This window comes from Oncorhynchus tshawytscha, linkage group LG09, assembly GCF_018296145.1.
Source record: "Oncorhynchus tshawytscha isolate Ot180627B linkage group LG09, Otsh_v2.0, whole genome shotgun sequence".
In the NCBI taxonomy this organism is placed as follows: Eukaryota; Metazoa; Chordata; class Actinopteri; order Salmoniformes; family Salmonidae; genus Oncorhynchus; species Oncorhynchus tshawytscha.
The window spans coordinates 78862332-78885060 of record NC_056437.1 but is presented as its reverse complement, the minus strand read 5'-3'; the positions used below and the strand labels follow the sequence as shown (position 1 = coordinate 78885060).

Here is a 22729-nt window from a genome sequence, read left to right as displayed (position 1 = left end):
GAGGGTCCCGATAGTCTATCCCAGCTGATTTGTAGGGATCCATATTTTGCAGCTCTTTCGATTACCAAAGATTTATCGGTGGTGACAGAGTTTCCTAGCCTCAGTGCAGTGGGCAGCTGGGAGGAGGTGCTCTTATTTTCCAAGGACTTTACAATGTCCCAAAACTTTTTGGAATTAGTGCTACAGGATGCATATTTCTGTTTGAAAAAGCTAGCCTTAGCTTTTCTAACTGACTGAGATAAATAAATATCAAGGGTCTTATTTCTGGTGACATATGATAGGTGCTTGACTGCCGTTCTTGCGCTTATCCATACAATCGTATCATGTAAACTAACCTATCCACACTGTATCTGTGAACTGCTGGTTAGAGTGCATGTGTGGATACCAGAGTAGCCACATTTGCTATTTATTCAGTACATGAAAACTTACATGAAAAATGTGTTTTTTATCTGCAAAAGTCAGTTTGGTGGAAACATCCCTGGTGGGAAGAACGCATATTTTCTTTGTGTAGATTTTAAAATATTCGCATTAAAATGTGTCGCCAATTGGATGGACACCTAGCTACAGTTTTTGTAAATGTTTTTAACTTCTGATGATGTCATTGGGTAGAACTTTTTTAAATGTGTCTACTATAAAACTTGATTTTTTTCTTATGATAGAAATAATATAAGTAAGTTGAAACAATTTCATATAATTAATTTCATTATTCTTTTGGCCAAATTTCATATTCACACATGTAAATTTACAAACAAAACACCACATTTTACTACCTTGCAAAAATAAATGTAACTATATTTTAAGACAATTAAATCCTCTGCCAACAATACTCTGCCAACAAAAAAGCTATTAGAATTACAAATGTGTGTATGTCCCTTAAGGGGGCTGAATAATTTTGCACGCCCAATTTTTCAGTTTTTGATTTGTTAAAAAAGTTTGAAATATCCAATAAATGTCATTCCACTTCATGATTGTGTCCCACTTGTTGTTGATTCTTCACAAAAAAATACAGTTTTATATCTTTATGTTTGAAGCCTGAAATGTGGCAAAAGGTCGCAAAGTTCAAGGGGGCCGAATACTTTTGCAAGGCACTGTAGCTGTCAAAGATTGTGTGACACCTTCATATTATGGTATTCCAGTAAAAGAAGAACTTACATATTTAGGCATAACTGTTACAAAGGATCAAAAGTCTATAGGCTTACTAAATTTTAACCCTCTTATTAAAAAACCCCAGAAGAAACTAAATCAATGGCTACAGAGGGACTTATCTTTAAAAGGTAGAGTCCTAATAACCAAGGCTGAAGGTATCTCTAGACTAACATACTAACACAGTAAAATAAGCAAGTAGATAGACCAGATGCTTTTCAACTTTCTTTGGAGAAACCGTACCCATTACATTAGGAAAACTGTTGTAATGAACACTTATGAGAATGGTGGACTGAATTTTCTGGACTTTACTACTTTAAATAATACTTTCAAGATCAATTGGATAAAACAATTCCTAAGAAGACCCACTTCTATCTGGAATTGTATTCCTCATCATGTCTTCTCTACTTTTGGTGGCCTTAACTTTATGTTGTTTTGCAATTATAATATTGACAAAGTTTCAGTGAAACTTTCTGCTTTTCATCGGCAGGATTTCTTGTCATGGTCCTTAATTTCTAAACACAATTTTTCTCCACACATATATTATATATGGAATAATTGGGATATATTGTATAAAAATACCTCTCTGTTTTTAGAATATTGGTTCCGAAATAATATCCTATTGGTGAGCCAACTGGTAAATGCAGAGGGTCTTTTACTCAGTTATAAAGAATTCTTATCACTTTACAAGGTCCCTGTAACACCTAAAGATTTTGCAATTGTTTTAGATGCCATTCCCTCAGGTGTTGCTATGTTATTCAGGAACATGTCAAGACCTGACCCTCAGAGCCTACCTTCTATTGACCCTGTAGGAAAGATTTGTTTCTCTTTTGGTCCATTCAACAACAGAGCGATACGATCCTTGTTTCAGCAGGATGTTGTATCTATACCTTATGTCATGCCTTATTGGAATGGATTTATTGATAATATCTGTTGGAAAAAAGTTTGGATGTTGCCACACACACATACTTGTTAACAAAATTAAGGAAGTTTCCTTTAAAATTATTCAGAAATATTATCCTGCAAACCACTATATGAAGAAGTTTAAGGAAAACATCAACTCAAATTGCTCCTTTTGTAATGACCACCCAGAAACAGTTTTGCATCTTTTTTGGCATTGTATGCATGTAAGAAAACTATGGCAAGACATCAGTAGGTTTATAATTGAACACATTTATGAAGATTTTACACTATTGTGGAGAGATGTACTGTTTGGATTCTTTACATACAATAGAAATAAGCGGAAACATTTTTATGTAATTAATTTCATTATACTTTTGGCCAAATTTCATATACACTAATGTAAATTTACAAACAGAAAACCACATTTTCGTACCCTACAAAAAGAAATTGAACTGTATTTTCAGATGGTTAAATGCTCTACTAACAAAAAAGCTGTTAGAATTGTAAGTATATGCATGTCCCTTAAGGTCCTTGTGTAATTGTAATGTGATATTGTACCACCTAGCCCCGCCCCTAGCTCGATTGTCTATTGTTTGTAATCTATGTATGCTTGTGTTCCCTCATGTGATTTATGTATTGATTTGTTGTTAATAATAAAAAAATAAAACATTCGGCCCTCCACGTCACCCGTCTCCTCAAGCTTCTTTTTTTGTGAAGAAAAAGAAGGGAGGTCTGCGTCCGTGCATTGATTATAGAGGTCAAAATTCCATCACAATGGCGTTTAGTTACCCACTACCTCTCATCGTCACGGCGGTGGAATCATTTCACGGGGCGTGTTTCTTCACAAAACTGGACCTTAGGAGTGTGTATAATTTGGTGCGTATCCGGGAGGGAGATGAGTGGAAGACCGTATTTAGTACCATATATGGCCACTATGAGTACCTCGTCATTCTGTATGGGTTGAGAATGCTCCAACCATTTTCCAATCTTTCGTAGACAAGATTCTCAGAGACCTGCACGGGCAGGGAGTGGTAGTGTATAGCGATGATATACTGATCTATTCTGCCACACGCCGCGCACGTGTCTCTGGTGCGTAGGGTACTTGGGCGACTGCTGGAGCATGACCTATATGTCAAGACTGAGAAATGTGTGTTCTCCAAACAAGCCGTTTCCTTCCTGGGTTATCGCATTTCCACCTCTGGGGTGGTGATGGAGTATGACCGCGTTACAGCCGTGTAATTGGCCGACTCCGACCACGGTAAAGGAGGTGCAGTGGTTTTTAGGGTTTGCCAATTACTACCGGAGGTTGATACGGGTTTTGTCAGATGGCTGCTCCCATTACCTCACTGCTGAAGGGGGGGCCGGCGCGCTTGCACTGGTCAGCAGAGGCGGGCAGAGCTTTCAGTCATCTGAAGGAGCTGTTCACAGACGCTCCCGTGCTGGCTCATCCGGACCCCTCTTTGCCGTTTATAGTGGAGGTGGACGTGTCCGAGGCTGGGGTGGGAGCCGCAGAACTATGACGTGGGGCCAAGCACCCTTTCCTCATCTGGCCTGACCATCGTATTCTCGAGTACATCCGCGCAGAGAGGAGATTGAATCCGCGTCAGGCCAGGTGGGCTGGGGGTCTCGGCCAGTCTGACCTCGTGATTCCACCCCGAGAGTAATGGGCAGGTGGAGAGAGTGAACCAGGATGTGGGTAGGTTTCTGAGGTCGTATTGCGGGGACCGGCCTGGTGAATAGGCGAGGTACGTCCCATAGGAGGAGGTGGCTCAGAACTCCCTCCGCCACTCCTCTACTAACATGTCACCGTTCCAGTGCGTGTTGGGCTACCAGCCAGTCCTGGCTCCATGGCATCAGAGCCAGACCGAGGCTCCTGCGGTGGAGGAATGGGTGCAGCGCTCGAAGGACACCTGGAGAGCAGTCCAGAAATCGTTAAAACAAGCTAGTGGACGGCAGAAGAGGAGCGCTGACCAGCACTGCAGTGAGGCCCCCGTGTTTGCACCGGGGGACCGGGTCTGGCTCTCGACCCAAAACCTGCCCCTCCGCCTGCCCTGCCGGAAGCTGGGGCCGCAGTGTGTGGGGCCATTTAAAGTCCTGAGTAGGATAAACGAGGTGTTAGAGGTTACAGCTTCCTCCTTACTATTGTATTAAACCCTCGTTTCATGTGTCTCTCCTCAGGCCGGTGGTGGCTGGTCCCCTGCAGGAAGGTGAGGTGCCGGAGGTCCCTCCGCCCCCTCTGGACATCAAGGGGTCCCCGGTGTACACTGTACGTGCGATTCTGGACTCTAGACGCTAGGTGAGGGGCCTACATTATCTCATGGACTGGGAGGGGTACGGTCCGGAGGAGAGGTGCTCGGTACCGGTGGGGGACATTTTGGACCCTTCATTACTGAGGGACTTCCACCGCCTCCACCCGGATCGCCCTGCGCCTTGTCCCCGGGTCGCCCCCGAGGCCGGTACTGTCACGACTCCCACTGAAGGTGGCTCCCCTGCCTGTTCGGGCAGCGCTCGGCGGTCATCGTCGGCGGTCTACTAGCCACCACCGATCCCTTTTTCCTTTTCGTTTCATTTTGTCTTATTGGTTACAACTGTTCCATGTTTTGTTTCTTGATTTGTGTCTATTTAAGCCTGTTAGGTCTGCCTAGGTTTGTGCGGGATTGTTACTCTGTTGGTTGTGGATGTGTTTTCATGTTTGTGTTCTATGGACCGTTTGGTCCTGTGTTTGGGCTGGTCTGTTTTATGCGCCCTGTATGTTGGCGTGACCGTTTTGTGCCGGAGAATACGCACCTTTTTGAACGGAGTCAGCAGGAGCAGCCGCACCTCCTCTCCCATCGATGGAGGAGCGAGTCCTTCATCATACGGCCATTCTCCACCGGATTGGGTCGGCAATGGACCAGATGATGGAGAGGATGGACCGATGGGAGAGGAGAGGCCTCCCTACCTCACCTCCAGCTCCTCTTCCACCAGCACCACCTACCCCTCCTTCGGCATCCGGATCCGGTGCCCTGCGTCTGGCTCTCCCCAGGGAGTACGGTGGAACGGCGGCTGGGTGCAAGGGGTTCCTGCTATAGTTGGAGTTGTACCTGGCTACCGTTCGTCCGACTCCCTTGGAGGAGGAGAGCGTGAGCGTCCTCGTCTCCTGTCTGATGGGTCGAGCCCTGGAGTGGGCCAACGCAGTGGGGAATGGCCCAGACTCGGCGAGGGATCACTACCCCGAGTTCACCCGCCGGTTCCGGGCCGTGTTCGGTGAACGGCAAATTTGAGGCTTTTTGAGCCTGACATCGAGCTATCCTCAACAAGGTTGGAAAGTGACAGTGAAGATGAGGCCTCAGAGTCTGATGTTCAAGATGTGGACATTGAGGATGTCCATGGAGAAGACATGGAAGCCTGAGAGGAAGACAACCAAAGCTTTAGTTTCTAGACTATCAATGTTGAAAATGTTTTTGGGAGATGCGATGGATCATTGCGGATCATTCAATATTCCCTTTCTTTTGTTGTTCAGTGAAATCATCCTATGTGAAGAGTCAACTCATTTAATTAATATTCAATTTGTAACTACATTTTTTTTTCTATTGGAAGGATTTAACAATTTGCAAGTATGTCTACTTATGATAAGGTAAAAGGTTTATGTTTCTGTCTCCATATGATATGGCAAATATATCCAATGCAAAAAACATCTACGTTTAAATGGTATTAATAATAATTTGCATATATTTCCATTAATTCCCATATTCCCGTTAATTCACATATTTTCCCGTTAATTCCAACGGAAAGTTTCCACCTCTGAATATTCCCCAAAATGTCCAACCCTGACCTACACACTCATGTATCAATCTGATTGATGGATTGTGTTGTGCAGTAAGCAGGCTCAGGTGTATAACTGTGGCTTCTTCCACCTTCAAAGAATAGGCAAGTGGGCCAACCATGGAGAATAGTAAAACACTTCATTATTTCTATCATTACACTATATTGTTTGTCCTCGTGTATCCGTTCATGTTTTTCAGCATATACTCTGCAGCCACTGAGTGTAGACACCAGGTGAGGTCCCACACACAGATTCCTGTTGAACACTCTTTAACTACCTTATTTTCTCAATAACATCCTCTCTCCTTCACTTCATCCCTCTCTCCCCTTCTCCCTAAATCATATCAGCTGTGTCGGTAAACCCCTCCTGTATCTGAACTGGCTACATAGAGGGCACTTGGTCAGGTCAACAGGAAGTATTATTAAAGAGATGCTTTACATTAAAATACAGATAGAGATGCAGTTGACCCAGAGTTAATGATCAAGGGTCAGTTTTGCATTTCAACTCCTGATGTTTGATGACTGACAGTGTTAGAATAAAAAAACAAACACAAGGCTTAAACATGCTATCTCTCACTCTCCATGTGTCTCTTGTTTTCAGGTATGTTTTGATGTGAGAGAGGATGCCAACCCCCAGTCCCATCATCGCCACCTCACCCGCTCTTAAGATAACCTTCGGGCCGACTGGGAGTCCAAGGCTGGTTAGGAGACACCACTAGAGACACGTATGTAATTGTGATGAACTGAGAGAATATTAGGGTAGCACTGTGATTCATGAATCACGTGCTGCCTTCCCTGCTCCTATGTCCTTACTGTCACATCTGCTCCTGCAACGCTTTCTACTGCTCATCCTGTTTCTCCTTGACCTGCCGCCACTCGCCCAGTACTCTCTCCCTCTCTCTGTGTCTGTGATTGTGTGGGGAGAGACAGTTGTGCTGGAGTCAGAGCAGATCCCCACCGGCTGAGCCTGTTCATAATCAAGACCTCTACAAATACTCAGCCCTGCCACTTCCACGCTGCCAGATCGTAATCTCTGCTCAGTCAGTCTACGTCTCTAGCCGTTTGTTACTATTCAGATCTTGTTTTCCTCTCCACCACAGTTCTGCCCGCTCTGACTCTGGTCCCTGTCTCCAGTCCCACATCTCGTCATCCTGCTAGTCTGTCCTGGATTCCCCACTTTACTACTCCCTTGGATTCCCCTCCGAGGGAGATTATCAGTGGTCTTGTACGTCTTCCATTTCCTAATAATTGCTCCCACAGTTGATTTCTTCAAACCAAGCTGCTTACCTATTGCAGATGCAGTCTTCCCAGCCTGGTGCAGCTCTACAATTTTGTTTCTTGTGTCCTTTGACATCTCTTTGGTCTTGGCCATAGTGGAGTTTGGAGTGTGACTGTTTGAGGTTGTGGACAGGTGTCTTTTATACTGATAACAAGTTCAAACCGGTGCCATTAATACAGGTAATGAGTGGAGGACAGAGGAGGCTCTTAAAGAAGAAGTTACAGGTCTGTGAGAGACAGAAATCTTGCTTGTTTGTAGGTGACCAAATACTTATTTTCCACCATAATTTGCAAATAAATTCATAAAAAATCCTACAATGTGATTTTCTGGAAAAAAAAGTATAATTTTGTCTGTCATAGTTGAAGTGTACCTATGATGAAAATTACAGGCCTCTCTCATCTTTTTAAGTGGGAGAACTTGCACAATTGGTGGCTGACTAAATACTTTTTTTGCCCCACTTTATATGCATAGTCACTTTAACCATATCAACATGTACGTACTACCTCAATCAGCCTGACTAACCGTAGTCTGTATGTAGCCTCACTACTTTTATAGCCTCGGTACTGTATATAGCATGTCTTTTTGCTGTTGTTTTATTTCTTTACTTACCTATTGTTCCCCTAATACCTTTTTTGCACTATTGGTTACAGCCTGTAACTAACTCGCTGATTTGCTCCATAATAGCCTTGAACCCTTGGTAGTGGCATTCTGTCAGGGAACGAAGCCCTTCCAAAAGGTCCAGCAGTAGCTCCTCATGCCTCCCTGCAGGGCGAAAGCGTGGCGGAGCTGGTCCAAGTCTGCTGGGTGTGTCATGGCCAGTTCGTACTATAAGGGCACAGGGCGAGACCCAGATGCAGAAACGGGAGGCAGATGGTTAGAGTCTCTGATATTTAGGGGCAGGCAAGAGAATGGTCGTGGACAGGCAAAAGATCATAAACAAGGTCAGAGTCCAGGAGTAACAGATTGGCAGGCAGTTTCTAGGTCAGGGCAGACAGTATGGTCAGGCAGGCGGGTTCAGAGTCAAAGCAGGCAAGGGTCAAAACCAGGAGAACTAGCAAAAGAGCGATAAGAAAAAGACAGCGCATGGAAAACCACGCTGGTTGACGTGACAAGACGAATTGGCAACAGACAAACAGGGAACACCGGAATAAATACCCAGGGACTAATGGGGAAAACGGGTGACACCTGTAGGTGGTTGGAGACAAAGACATGTGAAACAGATCAGGGTGTGACAATCCCAAGTCTAAATGTAAACCAAGATCTACTACTTGCAAAAAATGACAAAAAAGGCCACATTGTGGTTCCACTTTGACATTCTTTATTTTGTTACCTGTCAGTCACAAGCAAAGAATTCATTCAATTATACAAATAGTATAATCAGAAGTAAGTGCAACTATCATTCAACATTTTATAACAGTCATATTCAATTTTTCAATATTTCCACAGGCCTATTACTCATTCACCATTCATACTGTATATAACCTCAACAATCAGTCAATTACAGGCCTAAGCCAATCATGTACAGTACTGTTTCACTTTCCATTTTTGAACATACAACACAGATCATATCCTTTTGTAAACAATATGGCCTACAACAGACTTCAAACTGGCAATGCTCACTCACTCTGATGGCTGTGGATGAGATCCCCTCCCCACATACACATTCAATGTGATGGCTGTGATTGCACACCGTCAGCAAGTGCTCTGTTGTCTGGCTCATAGTTTGACACAGCAAGTCTAATACTGTCTGTGAGATGTCTATTAGTTAGGCAAGACCTGTTCTTTGACTTGATTCTTTTCATCTGTGAAAAGGCCATCTCACAGAGATATGTCGATCCAAAGTAGGCCTTCCCATTAAGTGAGCAGGATGAAAGGAGGGGAGACTTTTCACTGTTACAAGATCCCAAAAGTTACTGTCTCTTGATCTTGCTTTCAACTCAATGTCATTATGCAATTCAATTATCGCCATATCAACTCCAATTGGTAAAGCAAATACTAGCTGGAATTTGGTGGACACCTCCTCGATCTCAATGGGGGGGAGAGGGTTTGAGATAAATTCAACAACCTCCCCTGTGTCATTTAACTTCTGAAAACGCCTGTTGAATTCAGATGCCAGTTTCTCCAGGTGGGCACAGAATGTTTGCGGGAGAAAAGCATCTTTGTTTCTGATGGTTTTTTGTGATATTTTCTCCAGGTCTGGGAAGTGCACCAGCCTTTTACTCCTCACCTGAGAGACCCACATACCCACCTTGGCCTTAAAGGCATTGACAGCGATGATCATGTGTGCCACGTCTTTGTCTTTCCCTGAAGCTCATAGCTGAGCTGGTTCAGTTTGGCTGTTATGTCCGTGAGGAAACAGTCTAGCAGCCATGCATCATCAGACAGTTCCTCATGCTGCTCATTTTGTGACTCCAGAAATGATTTGATCTCGGGCAGCAAGTCAACAAATCGCTGCAGTACTTTCCCAGGACTCCACCACCTTACGCAAGAGTGGAGAATCAAGTCACTGTATGCGGCATCAAGCTCATCTAATAAAGATTTAAACAAGCGGTGCTTTAGTCCTTTTGCGCAAATCGAATTAACAATCATAACGACAAGTGTCATGACATGAGACAAGTCCACTACTTTACTAGCGATTCCTTGCTGATGGATTACACAGTGATAGTTCAAAAACTCTGGGAAATCGGGACGACGGCACAGTGCAACGAAGCCCGAATGCACCCCACGCATTGCCGGTGCCCTGTCTGTAATGATCGCTACCAGCTTATGAATGGGAATGTTGTTATCATGCACATAACATTTAAACTCGTTGTAAATGTCCTCACCTCTTGTTCTCCCTTTTAATGGTAAAAGGGTGAGAAAAGACTCCTTAGTAGTTGAATCCTTAAAAGCCATGAGAACAAACATCATCAGCTGTGCAGTGTATGTCATATCCTGGGATTCATCAAATTGCAGCGAAAAGCACACACAAAGTGAAAAATCCTTGAGCAATTGTTGATTCATGTCCTCCGATAACGACTCTACACTTCTTGTTACAGTGGCTGGGCCAAGTGGCACACTTCTGATAGCATTTTTAATGTCCTCTTTGTTTTTGAATCCTTTGAATAACGTCTGGGTGACAACGGCCATTGCCTCCTTGTATAGCTCTCAATCGGTGAACGATTTCTTATGTTTTGCCAAGGGATGGCTGACATGGAAGGATGCCTCTGTTGCAGCCTTACTATTAACTGTCGGTTTGGTAAAAAGCGACTGCTGTGCTTTCAGTACAGACTTGAGCTCATCAACTTTCTTTGAACAAAGATGGCTCTTTTGCGGGTAGGTTTCTTTGAACTTAGGGTGGATGTTGTTGTGGTGCCGCTCCACATTACCCCTTTTTGCAAGCTCTACTGCCTGGTGAAAAGTCTGGCGTTACAACAAGTGCCTGAGCTAGTGAAGGCGGGAGTCAGGGTGTCACGCCCTGGCCATAGAGAGGCTTTTTATTCTCTATTTTGGTTAGGCCAGGATGTGACTAGGGTGGGCGTTCTATGTTCTTTTTTCTATGTTTTTGTATTTCTTTGTTTTTGGCCGGGTATGGTTCTCAATCAGGGACAGCTGTCTGTTGTTGTCTCTGATTGAGAACCATACTTAGGTAGCTCTTGCCCACATGGGTTTTGTGGGTAGTTATTTTCTGTTTAGTGTGGTTTGCACCTGACGGAGCTGTTTCTTTTGTTAATTGTTGTATTTAGTGTTCAGTTCATTAAAATAATGATGAACACTTACAACGCTGCATCTTGGTCCTAGGAACTGTATATGATTGGCCAGATATACCCCCTTTTTTCTCTGATTTTGAAAACTCTTCCGATCGATTTGGAATGCTTCCAAGATTGACTTGTCGACCACGATCGACGGGTTGGTGACGCTTGATTTAGAAAAACAATAGGTAAGCAAAAATGCTCAGTCATCAAGCTAGGTAAGAGATTTTTAAATATGTTTAAGTTAAGACTGAACTAGATCAATAATCAATAGTGTTGCAGCTTTAACCAATAGCGTAACTAATGAACAACTCTTACAAATAAAGTACAAAGATTTAACTTTTGATTGACTTAAGACATCCTCTATCAAATTTCAGCCAGTCCGCCCAGCCAGCACGAGCCACCTGCACGCCCGACCCCCACCAGTCTAGTCAATAACTCAACTCTGTCCCAAACACAACTTCCTTCCCCTCTTTTTTTATGTCTCAAGGAAAAGGTTTGGAAAACAAACATTTAATAAAATACATTTTTTTGGGGGGGTGTGCCTGTTTTGCATGTTATTTTGCCATTAATACGTGTCACATACCAGTTTGCAAACATTTATTTAAAAAAAAAAATCATTATTTAAGCTGCATACAAACATTATCTCTTTTTTGCTTTCTTAAGGCAGCTCCAAAATGCAGGTATTTCAGCATAGCTCAGTGCTCTCTGTGGGGTTGGGGCAGCCAGCAGAAATTACAGGATTGTAGGGGTTGGTAATGTTCTCTAGTTGCGCCGTGATTGGCTCAGTGTTCTGTCACTCATGGGGACACTACATCACCGCAAAATCTACGGGGAGAGCTCAAGAATTCAAGCCCCATGGGTGCTACCATAGAGTTACATTTAGAAGTTCCCATCTAAGAAGGTTCAAGGTCATTGGCCACAGATAAAATGACGTTAAATGATGTTATATCTACTGTAGCTTTGATTGGACTGGTCATGTGTGATGGAACATTCTGTTTTTGCTTCACTAATAACCAATTTCAGTCTGCATGCAAATGACTGATTGAACGAATCCTCACTATCAGCATTTGCAATTTGCCAGTACGCCCAGAACCTTGTTTTGAGAACGAAAGTATATCTCAGTTTCAAGGTCTCAGCTTGGAGAGAAGAAGCCTTGTGAGGTATTGGTCTGTCACATGCGTGAACCAGTATTGGTCTGTCACATGCGTGAACCAGTATTGGTCTGTCACATGCGTGAACCAGTATTGGTCTGTCACATGCGTGAACCAGTATTGGTCTGTCACATGCGTGAACCAGTATTGGTCTGTCACCTGCATGAACCAGTATTGGTCTGTCACCTGCATGAACCAGTATTGGTCTGTCACCTGCATGAACCAGTATTGGTCTGTCACGTGCATGAACCAGTATTGGTCTGTCACGTGCATGAACCAGTATTGGTCTGTCACGTGCATGAACCAGTATTGGTCTGTCATGTGCATGAACCAGTATTGGTCTGGCACGTGCATGAACCAGTATTGGTCTGTCACGTGCATGAACCAGTATTGGTCGGTCACGTGCATGAACCAGTATTGGTCAGTCACGTGCATGAACCAGTATTGGTCGGTCACGTGCATGAACCAGTATTGGTCGGTCACGTGCATGAACCAGTATTGGTCGGTCACGTGCATGAACCAAACCTTAATGATGAATGAATTATGAATAAGGAATAAGCTGAATCATGCAAATATAACTTGTCTGTGTAAGCAGTATATAAGAGAACTAACGGGACTGCCTTGGTGGAGCTCACTTCAGACTGGTACTTTATGCATCTAAGTTTGACTGTGATCTCTCCAGCTTCTGTTAATAAAGGATGATTAATTCAAGATTGACTTTGAGTGTCCCTGTGTAGAATTTCATCCTCATGAAATAAGTCGACAATCTACTGGCAAATCCTTTTCAATATTTGTCATATGAAGACAAATAATGAAGAGAAATTCTAGCTAAAACGTATCTGTGTTGGGACTGCTGTTGGGACTCTGCTGTTTGGACAACTTTTGTAGGCCCTAAGTTTGTGGGCACTGTTTGTCACTGTTATAGTGGAATTAATGTATTGTTTAGTGTTGTGTTGTGCTCTGCTGTGCTGTGTAGTGGCTTTGCTGGCCTGCCTCTAAAAAGAAATGTTGAGTTTCCCACACCAAGATTTACATGCTAAAATTGCCACTGAAAATGAGTGACAAAACATAACAGATAATTTCAGGTTACCAGTCTTAAATCAAAGTTGAGTCCCGAGTCTTGAGGCTCCACGTCAAAGTCAGGTCTCAAGTTATTTTATTTTATTCCAAGTCGAGTCTCAAGTCATCAAATTTGTGGTGACTCCGGCACAATGGCCAAAAGGAATGGATTTTTTTAGGGGGCATTATAGCCACACAGGGGCTGCAATGCATATGGCCGTCGATGCCGCCGGGAAATTCGAGGCATGATGCGGGCATTGCCCAGTGTCGAGGGAAGTGACCTCAGAGTGGGCTGCAGGATGCTGGAGTTACCGCTGCTGGGATCACTGCCACTAGGGTCACCATAGTTGGTCTGGTCACTATCGCTGGGGTCACTATCGCTGGGGTCACTATCGCTGGGGTCACCGCTGCTGGGATCACCGCCGCTGGGGTCGCCATCGTTGGTCTGGTCACCGCCCCTGAGGTCACTATCGCTGGGGTCACCGCTGCTGGGATCACCGCTGCTGGGATCACCGCTGCTGGGATCACCGCTGCTGGGATCTCCGCCACTGGGGTCGCCATCGTTGGTCTGGTCACCACCGCTGAGGTCACTATCGCTGGGGTCACCGCTGCTGGGATCTCCGCCGCTGGGGTCGCCATCGTTGGTCTGGTCAATGTCGCTGAGGTCACCATCACTGAGTCACTGCCGCTGGGATCCCCATCGCTGGTGTCACTGTCGCTGGGCTGGTCACCGTCACTGGAGGGCTCACCATCCCTGGGTACAACATTACCGGGGGCAGCACTGGCACTTCTCTTCTCCCCCTCTCTTCTCCCCCTCTCTCTTTCCGGCGTTGCTGTTAGGACTGGTTAGCTGCTGCACCTCTCTCCTCTCTTACTGGTCCAAACTTATTGAAAATAAAATGAAAAACTAAAAATCCAGAAGAGGAAAAAATAACTTGAACAAAAATAGGCCTGGCTGTCCCTCTGCAGCGCAGGGTCTTGTTTTCACAGTTCTAGCTGCCTTTGGGTTGCCATAGCAACAAGTTCAGGGATTGCACACAGATATAACGATTATAAAAATATTTGGCTTGCAGCACATGGAGAGGAGACCTGAATCCAGCAACTGAATCTAGCTAGCTAACAAGCTAGTTAGCAATGTCACGATCAGTGAGAACACCCAAAAATGTCAGAAAGTCCACAGAAAAGATTAGATGGCTCACAAAAAGAACACTCATTTCAACAAAAATAACTTCTGACACCAGTGTTGTGGTTTGAGATCTTTACTGATTGTGAGCTAATGTTAGCTAATGCTCAATCACCTCAGTACACTAGCTAACCTGGCTAGCACTGTGAATCTAACTAGCAAATAATTTACGATACAGGTAATGTGGAGGACATAGGTGGAAAGACCCTAACAAACCTTATTTCCCTGATGTTTATTATACACAAACAACAAACGCATTTAAAGACTGACTAACTTTAGCACAGAACAATCTGGGTTTTATGCTGTAGCCATACGTCAAGTCAACTGCATCAAAATGAAAGTTACACAGAACATGAATGTGGTGCTGACTGGTGATTGGCCAACACTATTGCCAGTCACCCCACATGGTAGGTGGGACATAAAAGAGGTATATATCAATATTTGCCCATAAATGAGTTTCCACCAGAGGAGGCTGGTGGTATGAGCTATAGGAGGACAGGCTCATTGTAATGGCTGGAATGAATTTCATTGAACGGTATCAAACACATCAAACATATGGAAACCACACGTTTGACTCTGTTCCATTTTTTCCATTCTACCCATTACAATCAGCCTGTCCTCCTATAGCTCCTCCTTACCAGCCTCCACTGGTTTCCACCACCATTTCTCGCATTATTAATTTTACCGACACAAAAGGATCCCACCATGTCGAATGAACAAATTATTTGTTGGCATTTATAAAATTGTACCGAAACTTCCTATTTTCATCGTAGCTTTCGGGATTTTATTTTATATGTATGACTTTACTCACATTAAAAAATGTGGATGGAAACGTGGTTTATGACTTGAATATCGCCATCTGTCAGCTTTTGGGCTACTGGAATTCTCCCAAGCACTGATAACTCAGAGAACTGATCAAATAAAGCTGTAAATATAGCTACACTGTTCAGTATCACAGGATTTTTTAAAGTGTGTTTGCTTTTGGACATAAAATAAAGCTTCAGATGAGATTAGCCAAAGAGGCTATTTTGATTGTTGAGAGCGATGGCAGCGAGTAGTGCGGACGAAATGGAGAGAAGGTTGGTGAAGCAACAGCTGTGCTGGAATGCGAACAATATGGATGACCGTTCTGATGGTATGGAGCGGGAGGAAGAGGGCCAGAATGGTCGGTAGTGGAAAGATATAGGAAGAAGAGGGCTCATGATACAGAAAGCAGTGGAGCATCTGGTAAAGAAAGCATAAAGGTAGGAAGCAAGAGTAACTTTGTGTTTGAGTGGGAAGTGGTGATGGTGTTTGAGGAGACCACAGGGCCTCATTTCCACCCTATCTGACTAAAAGAAGTCAAATTAGAGAAAGAAGTCAAATTATCTTGGTTCATTGGAAATGGTAGATTGTTCATATTTTGTGGTAGCCAGGCTCAGCAAGAGAAGATTCTGAAAATACTGTAGAAACGCTTAAGGAGAATAAAATTCAAAGCCATGTTCCAGGTGCTTATGCTAGGTAATGAGGAGTCATCACTGGGGTCCCAATTCCTATGCCCATAGATTATATTAAAGAAAATGTGAAAGGAGTGATTGAGGACAAAAGGTTGATCAGAAGTGAAAGCTTTTCAGTGCTGCTGAGGTTTGATGATAAGGTTTTGTCTGGAAAAGTACAGATAGGATTCCTTAGTTTAAATGTCAGAGTTATTTGTCCCATCCCCATTGCAGTGTTTCAAATGCCAAAGAATCGGACATGTAGCTGTACAATGTAAAGGAAGGAAAACATGTGCCAAGTGTGGAGGGGAACATGATTACGGTGAATGTGGGAGAAAAAGTAGACTTCATAGCTTTTATTGGTAAGGTTAGCAATGCTACTCAGGTTGTGGAAAGCAGAAATACAAGGTTGAAGGTCATTGTGGAGATGGCAAAATAGATATTGGGTGTAACAGATGTTACTGTTGAAATGGTTGTTGGCATACTGAACAATCCTAAGGGTGGTGTTTCAGCATGATATGGTTTTTATTTTTTTATTTCACCTTTATTTAACCAGGTAGGCAAGTTGAGAACAAGTTCTCATTTACAATTGCGACCTGGCCAAGATAAAGCAAAGCAGTTCGACAGATACAACGACACAGAGTTACACATGGAGTAAAACAAACATACAGTCAATAATACAGTATAAACAAGTCTATATACGATGTGAGCAAATGAGGTGAGAAGGGAGGTAAAGGCAAAAAAGGCCATGGTGGCAAAGTAAATACAATATAGTAAGTAAAACACTGGAATGGTAGTTTTGCAATGGAAGAATGTGCAAAGTAGAAATAAAAAATTATGGGGTGCAAAGGAGCAAAATAAATTAATTAATTAAATACAGTTGGGAAAGAGGTAGTTGTTTGGGCTAAATTATAGGTGGGCTATGTACAGGTGCAGTAATCTGTGAGCTGCTCTGACAGTTGGTGCTTGAAGCTAGTGAGGGAGATAAGTGTTTCCAGTTTCAGAGATTTTTGTAGTTCGTTCCAGTCCAGTTTAACGGGGTAGGGGGTTGGGGAGAGGGTGGTAGAAGTTTGGTGGGGTAGGGGATTGGGGAGTGTTTTTTTTTTTTTTTTTGGGGGTAGAAGTTAGTAGGGATTTATTTTTTATTGTATTTGTATTACTTTTTAATGGTAGTGCAGAATTGAGCAGGTCATGATTAATCGTACATTCCAGCACAGTAGGTGGCGGCATACACTTTAACGTTTGTTTGCGGACCGCCATGGTGTAATAGAAGAAGATGAGGCAACGAAACTGCCTGGAACTACAAGTCCCGTGTGTCCCGCGTCAGCCATGGTCATCGAAGTGTTTAAACGTCAGAACCGAGCGGGAGACAGCTTGTGTGACAGATAGCGCTGTTCTGGAAACAACTAGTTATACGCAGAAATTTCGATTTTGTAAGCATTGATACACGTTTCATACTACTTCAGAGACATTTTCGCTTACAAATGTATTCAGGGAAACGTTAGTAAGGTCACACGTGAGGGGAGGTGCCATATTTATCAGATCAAATTGGTCGATGCCGTACCAAGGCATGCCCTGCTCTTGCTAAGCTAGCTAACTAACTATAGCTAGTATGTTATGATTTTGTCAAGTCAGAACAACGTTTAAGTAACTTGCTTTGATGGCTGTATTCTTGTAGAACATTTCCAGCTTTATCACACCATTGGAAATTATCAACCATATTCAGCTTTTTCTACCTAGCTAGTTAGCCTCAACTATCCTAGCATGAGATGGTGTGTGCCAAGTGTTTATAACTCGTTGGCAAATAGTTACGACACTATAAACATATAATGCTACTTGGCTAACATTAGTTAGCAAGGGTTTCCACTTCTTCCAGAGGGTAGCACAATGATAGCAACGTTCACAGACAGCAACTTTCCACTCCCTGTGTATATTAGCTAAAGTTAACTAGCTAGATAACTGAATGTTTATAACGTCACTTCAAACTGCATGTGTGTTTGGTAACGATAGGTCTTTGGCAGGTACTCTACTAGGTGGTAATTGATAATATATTATGTGTTGCTTAAGTAAGTAGTGCATATTCTTGTTCACAAGTTAGTATGTTCCCCAGGTGTCCTGATGGCGACGGATGCTGTTGCACAGTTGGCCGACTCTCTGGCAAAAACTCTGGTGACTGAGGGAGAGTTGAGTTATAAAGGCCAAGGACGCAAATTCGACAATGCACAATCTGGTAAGTATTCCAACCATTGACCATTGACTCATTATGCTTATGCTCCTTCAATTGTCATCCAATAGGTTGTTCAAGTACAATGTGGTATCCAATCAATGCCAAATGTTTTTTGTTGTTGTATTTAAAAAAAAAAGTAACTTTTATTTAACTAGGCAAGTCGGTTTAGGAAAAATCTTGTTTACAATGACGGCCTACCCCGGCCAAACCCTGATGACGCTGGGCCGATTGTGCGCCGCCCTATGGGACTCCCAATCACGTTCGGATGTGATACAGCCTGGATTCTAACCAGGGACTGTAGTGACTCCTCTTGCACTGAGATGCAGTGCCTTAGACCACTGTGCCACTCGGGAGCCCAATGTATTGTTCTTCAAACAATCATGGTCTGTGTCTTCAATCTTTCCCTCTCTCTTTCTTTCCAGTGGAAGAGATGGTGAAAGAGATCCAGGAGTTCAAGGGGTTGAAAGCACTCAGGCTGGAGGGGAACACTTACGGGGTGGAGGCAGCACAGGCCATCGCTAAAGCCCTGGAGACAAAGAGTGAATTTAAGGTACCAGTCACAGAGTGATTATGAGATGAAGTGTGTTTTGATTGCATTGTTCATGGTACAGAGGACAGGTATTCATTCCAATGACTGCCACACGGAGAAAGATGGATGATCTCATATGTTGATTTTGATGAGATACCCGCTTTTGGGTCTGTTCCATCTTGCTTTCATATCTGTCATATTTATCTCTCTCTAGCTAGACAATACTTAGCTGACCCTTTATATAACCCTCTCTCCCTCAGTACTGTTACTGGAGTGACATGTTTACTGGTCGACTGCGTTCTGAGATCCCTCCAGCCCTGGTGAGACTTAATTTAAAAAAATATTTAAAAAATACTTACTCCCTTTTGATAGATGAAATGTGATCTGGGATTGTAAACTCAGCCTTCATCACCCCTATTCAGAACTCCCTGGGTGCGGCGCTAATGACAGCAGGCGCCAGACTGACCGTGCTGGACCTCAGTGACAACGCCTTTGGACCAGACGGGGTGAAGGGCATCGAGAAGTTGCTCAAGAGCACTGCCTGTCACACACTGCAGGAACTGAGGCTCAACAACTGCGGCATGGGCATTGGTGGAGGCAAGGTGGGCAGAATGTCTCCAGTTCGATAGGAGCTGCATTGCGTTATTGAGCAGACTCCACAACATAAAGTTGTCCCCCTCAGTATAATTTCAGAGAAGATCTCAAGCTAATTTAACTTGTCATGAAATATATAGCTTGTGTTAAGGTTGAATAATGATATCATGATTTAATCTATCATGACAATCATAACTTTTCCAACATAGTTTTTTCACTGTGCTCTGTATGTGTGGTCTCCTCAGATCTTAGCTGCAGCGTTGACAGAGTGCTATAAGCAGTCCAGTGCACAGGGCACCCCCCTTGGGCTGAAGGTGTTCATCGCAGGCAGAAACCGTCTGGAGAACGATGGGGCCACTGCCCTTGCCCAGGCCTTCCAGGTACAGACACTGGCTCCTGAGCTGAACATATCAGAATTTCTGACAGTCTGGACTTGTAGAGTATATGCAGTTTATCACCACAGTGGTTCACATGGAGCTCTTTAGCATTAGTACTGGCAGCAGCATGGATAAAAGCTCCTCGAACACTCTCAACGTAATGGCACTGAGTTTATGATTAAACTGTACTGACCGTGACAAGCCATATACTGTCTATATAGCTATCTCTGTCTGATGCTACTGTATGACCTCAGCTGATGGGTAGTCTGGAGGAGGTGCACGTGCCCCAGAATGGGATCAACCACCCTGGGGTGACTGCTCTGGCCACTGCCATGCAACACAACCCCCAGCTCCGGGTCCTCAACCTCAACGACAACACCTTCACCAAGAAAGGAGCTATCGCCATGGCACAGGTACAGTAGTGGTTGCCTTGTGTACGAAGGCCGCATGACAATAAAACCCTCATGGAGTTGATGTATGCTCAAATGCACTTGCCATACTATGACTGACTGAGTGTTTTGTTCCACCTTCAGGCTCTGAAACATTTGCGCAGTATCCAGGTGATAAACTTTGGAGACTGTCTGGTGCGTTCTGAGGGGGCTATAGCCATCGCAGAGGCAGTCACTGAGGGGCTTCCCATCCTCAAGGTACAGGGTAGCACTGGTCCCACCCTTGGCTGCAGGAACATCTACTGCACTTGATTGTTAATTCATGTGTGTTCATACACCTGACTCATACCCATATTTTTTTAATGTCTTTGTCAGGAGCTGAATCTGTCATTTGGGGAGATCACAGGAGAAGCTGCACTGCTGGTGGCACAATCAGTTGAGGGCAAAGCCACACTGGAGAAACTGGACCTAAATGGTACATGATGGATACACACTTGACTTACAACGCATGAAAACTGGATTGAAAATGTTGCATTGGCTAGTAATGTTTTTGTAGGATCTGTAGAGTTCATGTGTGACTTTGTTGTGTTGTGTGTGTTTGTACTGTCAGGTAACTGCCTGGGGGAGGAGGGCTGTGATGATCTCAGAGAGGTAATGGATGGCCTGAACATGGGAGACCTGCTGGGATCACTCAGGTACTGGATTGAAATATTAAATGAGTTTATACTTTTAGACTTACCACACTGGACCTCAACCATCCTATCTTTTATCACAAGCCGCCATGAGAAAATCTTTGTCTCTACCTGCAGCGACGATGAAGGGGAGCCGGAGGAGGATGATGATGACGAGGAGGAGGATGAAGATGAGGAGGATGAAGATGAGGAGGAGGGTGATGAAGACGATGAGGAGGAGGATGATGAAGATGAGGAGGATGATGAAGATGATGTGGAGGAAGAAGAGGACAGCAGTGTGAATCAGGTTTCCTCTCCTCTGTCAGTGCCCCGATCCCCAGATGCCGCCTCCTTCCTCTGCTTCCCCTCCCCCGACAAGCTGCTCAAACTGGGCACCAAGAGGGCCCTGCTCTTTGAACAGCAGGTTAACACACCCTGTCATGAATTCCTTACACAGCAAACTACTTAGTGGAAACCTGAGGTGACATACAGTGTGTGTCAGGCTGAAACAGGTTGATGGTGACGTGTTTAACCTTTTGTCCTTGTTCTTCTCTTTCCAGGTAGATGTGGCTGATGCTGGTAAGACAGCGGAGGCTTTCCTGAAAATCTCCTCTGTGTACAATGAGGAAGATGAACAGGTTAAGAGTGCTGTCCTAGACAGTATTGGTAAGGGCCACTTATCTTAGTTCTGAGTACTTACTGAAGACATGGGGCCAGATGACTGAGTCCATGGATATGTGACTGTTTCCGTTCATCTGTATGACCGAATGTTAAGTATATGTCCTCTTTGTTATGCAGATGCAATTCTCAGGAAAGCCTTCGCAAGCCCCTCCTTCCAAGGTTACAACTTTGTATCATCGCTGTTAGTAATGCTGGGACTCCTCAAGGTACACGTTCTATGAATTTGTAGAAAAACGCCTGGTTTTCTTCTGCCTTGTATTATTGTAGTCCTCATGTCTCCCCCTCTCTCTCATTCAGAGTGAGGACAAGGTGAAGCCGGTACATGTGGTGCCTGGTCATTTGCAGGCCCTGGAGTACGTCGTGCGTCAGGACTACTTCCCCCAGGACCACATCGCTGTGCTGGAGGCCTTCATGTCCCGGTAAGGGCATGAGTGATGGGCGGCAGCGTAGCTCTCAGGTACCCTCTCCGACTGCAGATTAACACACCACATTGGCACAAAGTTCACCAAGGATATTGCCAACATGCTCCAAATTGTACCCATGTTCCTATGTTGTCAGGCTGCTGTGTCTAAAAACAGTAAAGATGAAAGGTACAACTGTCCATCACTGCAACGGTGTGACTATATTTGTGACTTTCAGGCACGTCCAGGCCCTGGAGTCGTGCAGCAGCGCCAGGAACATCCTCAAGTCCACGCTGGAGCAGGTCAGGCCTGAGAACTGAGTCCCACCGGACCACACAGACACTCTCACGGACTTATGAACAGAACAATTCCCACCCCCAGACATAAGGGGGCCTTTAGCGCACACAACAAGGACTTAACTGTTGTACTGCACTCTATTTCGCCATCTCAGAAGACTCACAGCTGGAGCCTTGCCCATCATCTTATGGACGTACATTATTTTATGGCTGGACCGATTTGAAATATTACAGACATAAACATTTGGGAGATGAATGGTGTACATTATTTTATGGATGGACCGATTTGAAATATTACAGACATAAACATTTGGGAGATGAATGGTGTATCCTGCCTCATCCGCAGTGAAAGGACTGAAATGTGATCTTAAACACAGGTTCTCTCTCCATATTTAACCAATAAGTAATGGTTTTATATTCAAATAAAAAAGTGTTAAATGGATATAAAATATAAATGTGTGATATGGGCTGCTGTGGAAATGTAATTTGGATTTGAATCAAAAGGGAAGAACTGAATGTGTTGATTTCTTTGTTGCAGCTATTAAACAGACTATTTCGGTGTCTCCGTATACTGAATGTCCTGGGAACATTACAATTTAGCAATCACTACCCTGAATAAGGATCTAGTTCAACCATATTTACTTCTTACAGTGGGAAGAAACTATTGTTCCGGGTGTAGGTTCTTTCTCATCCCAAATTTTGAAACCTACACTGAATAAAAATATAAACGCAACAATTTCAAAGATTTTTCTTAGTGACAGTTGTTCTAAGGAAATCAGTAAATTGAAAAATTCATTAGGCCTTAATCTATGGATTTCACATGACTGGGCAGG

General features: G+C 43.9%; 1 protein-coding gene across 4 annotated transcripts; it reads left to right on the top strand.

Annotated features, from left to right (window-relative positions):
- The first annotated feature begins 15362 nt into the window (after window positions 1–15362).
- Window positions 15363–22457, top strand: LOC112258809 (ran GTPase-activating protein 1). 4 transcript variants are annotated; one of them, XM_042327540.1, is made up of 15 exons: window positions 15363–15500; window positions 17842–17961; window positions 18381–18508; window positions 18748–18807; window positions 18910–19089; window positions 19327–19461; window positions 19713–19871; window positions 19992–20105; window positions 20223–20322; window positions 20458–20542; window positions 20657–20942; window positions 21079–21184; window positions 21317–21405; window positions 21497–21618; window positions 21839–22457. In XM_042327540.1, the coding sequence occupies exons 2-15, from the start codon at window positions 17850–17852 to the stop codon at window positions 21918–21920; spliced, it is 1758 nt and encodes a 585-aa protein (XP_042183474.1). In that variant the 5' UTR covers window positions 15363–15500; window positions 17842–17849; the 3' UTR covers window positions 21921–22457. The 4 variants fall into 4 exon arrangements, with proteins under 4 accessions (XP_042183474.1, XP_024289171.1, XP_024289173.1 ...); XM_024433403.2 differs by lacking the exon at window positions 15363–15500 and adding an exon at window positions 17033–17164; XM_024433405.2 differs by lacking the exon at window positions 15363–15500 and adding an exon at window positions 17033–17164 and having other exon boundaries at window positions 21497–21656.
- Window positions 22458–22729: the final 272 nt, after the last annotated feature.

What these genes read in the sequence shown, in the direction of transcription:
- LOC112258809 (XM_042327540.1), top strand. Translation starts at nt 17,850, where the DNA reads ATGGCGACGGATGCTGTTGCACAGTTGGCCGACTCTCTGGCAAAAACT. An exon ending in ATTCGACAATGCACAATCTG is followed by an intron (nt 17,962 to 18,380) that starts GTAAGTATTCCA and finishes CTTTCTTTCCAG; the next exon opens with TGGAAGAGATGGTGAAAGAG. An exon ending in GACCTGCTGGGATCACTCAG is followed by an intron (nt 20,543 to 20,656) that starts GTACTGGATTGA and finishes CTCTACCTGCAG; the next exon opens with CGACGATGAAGGGGAGCCGG.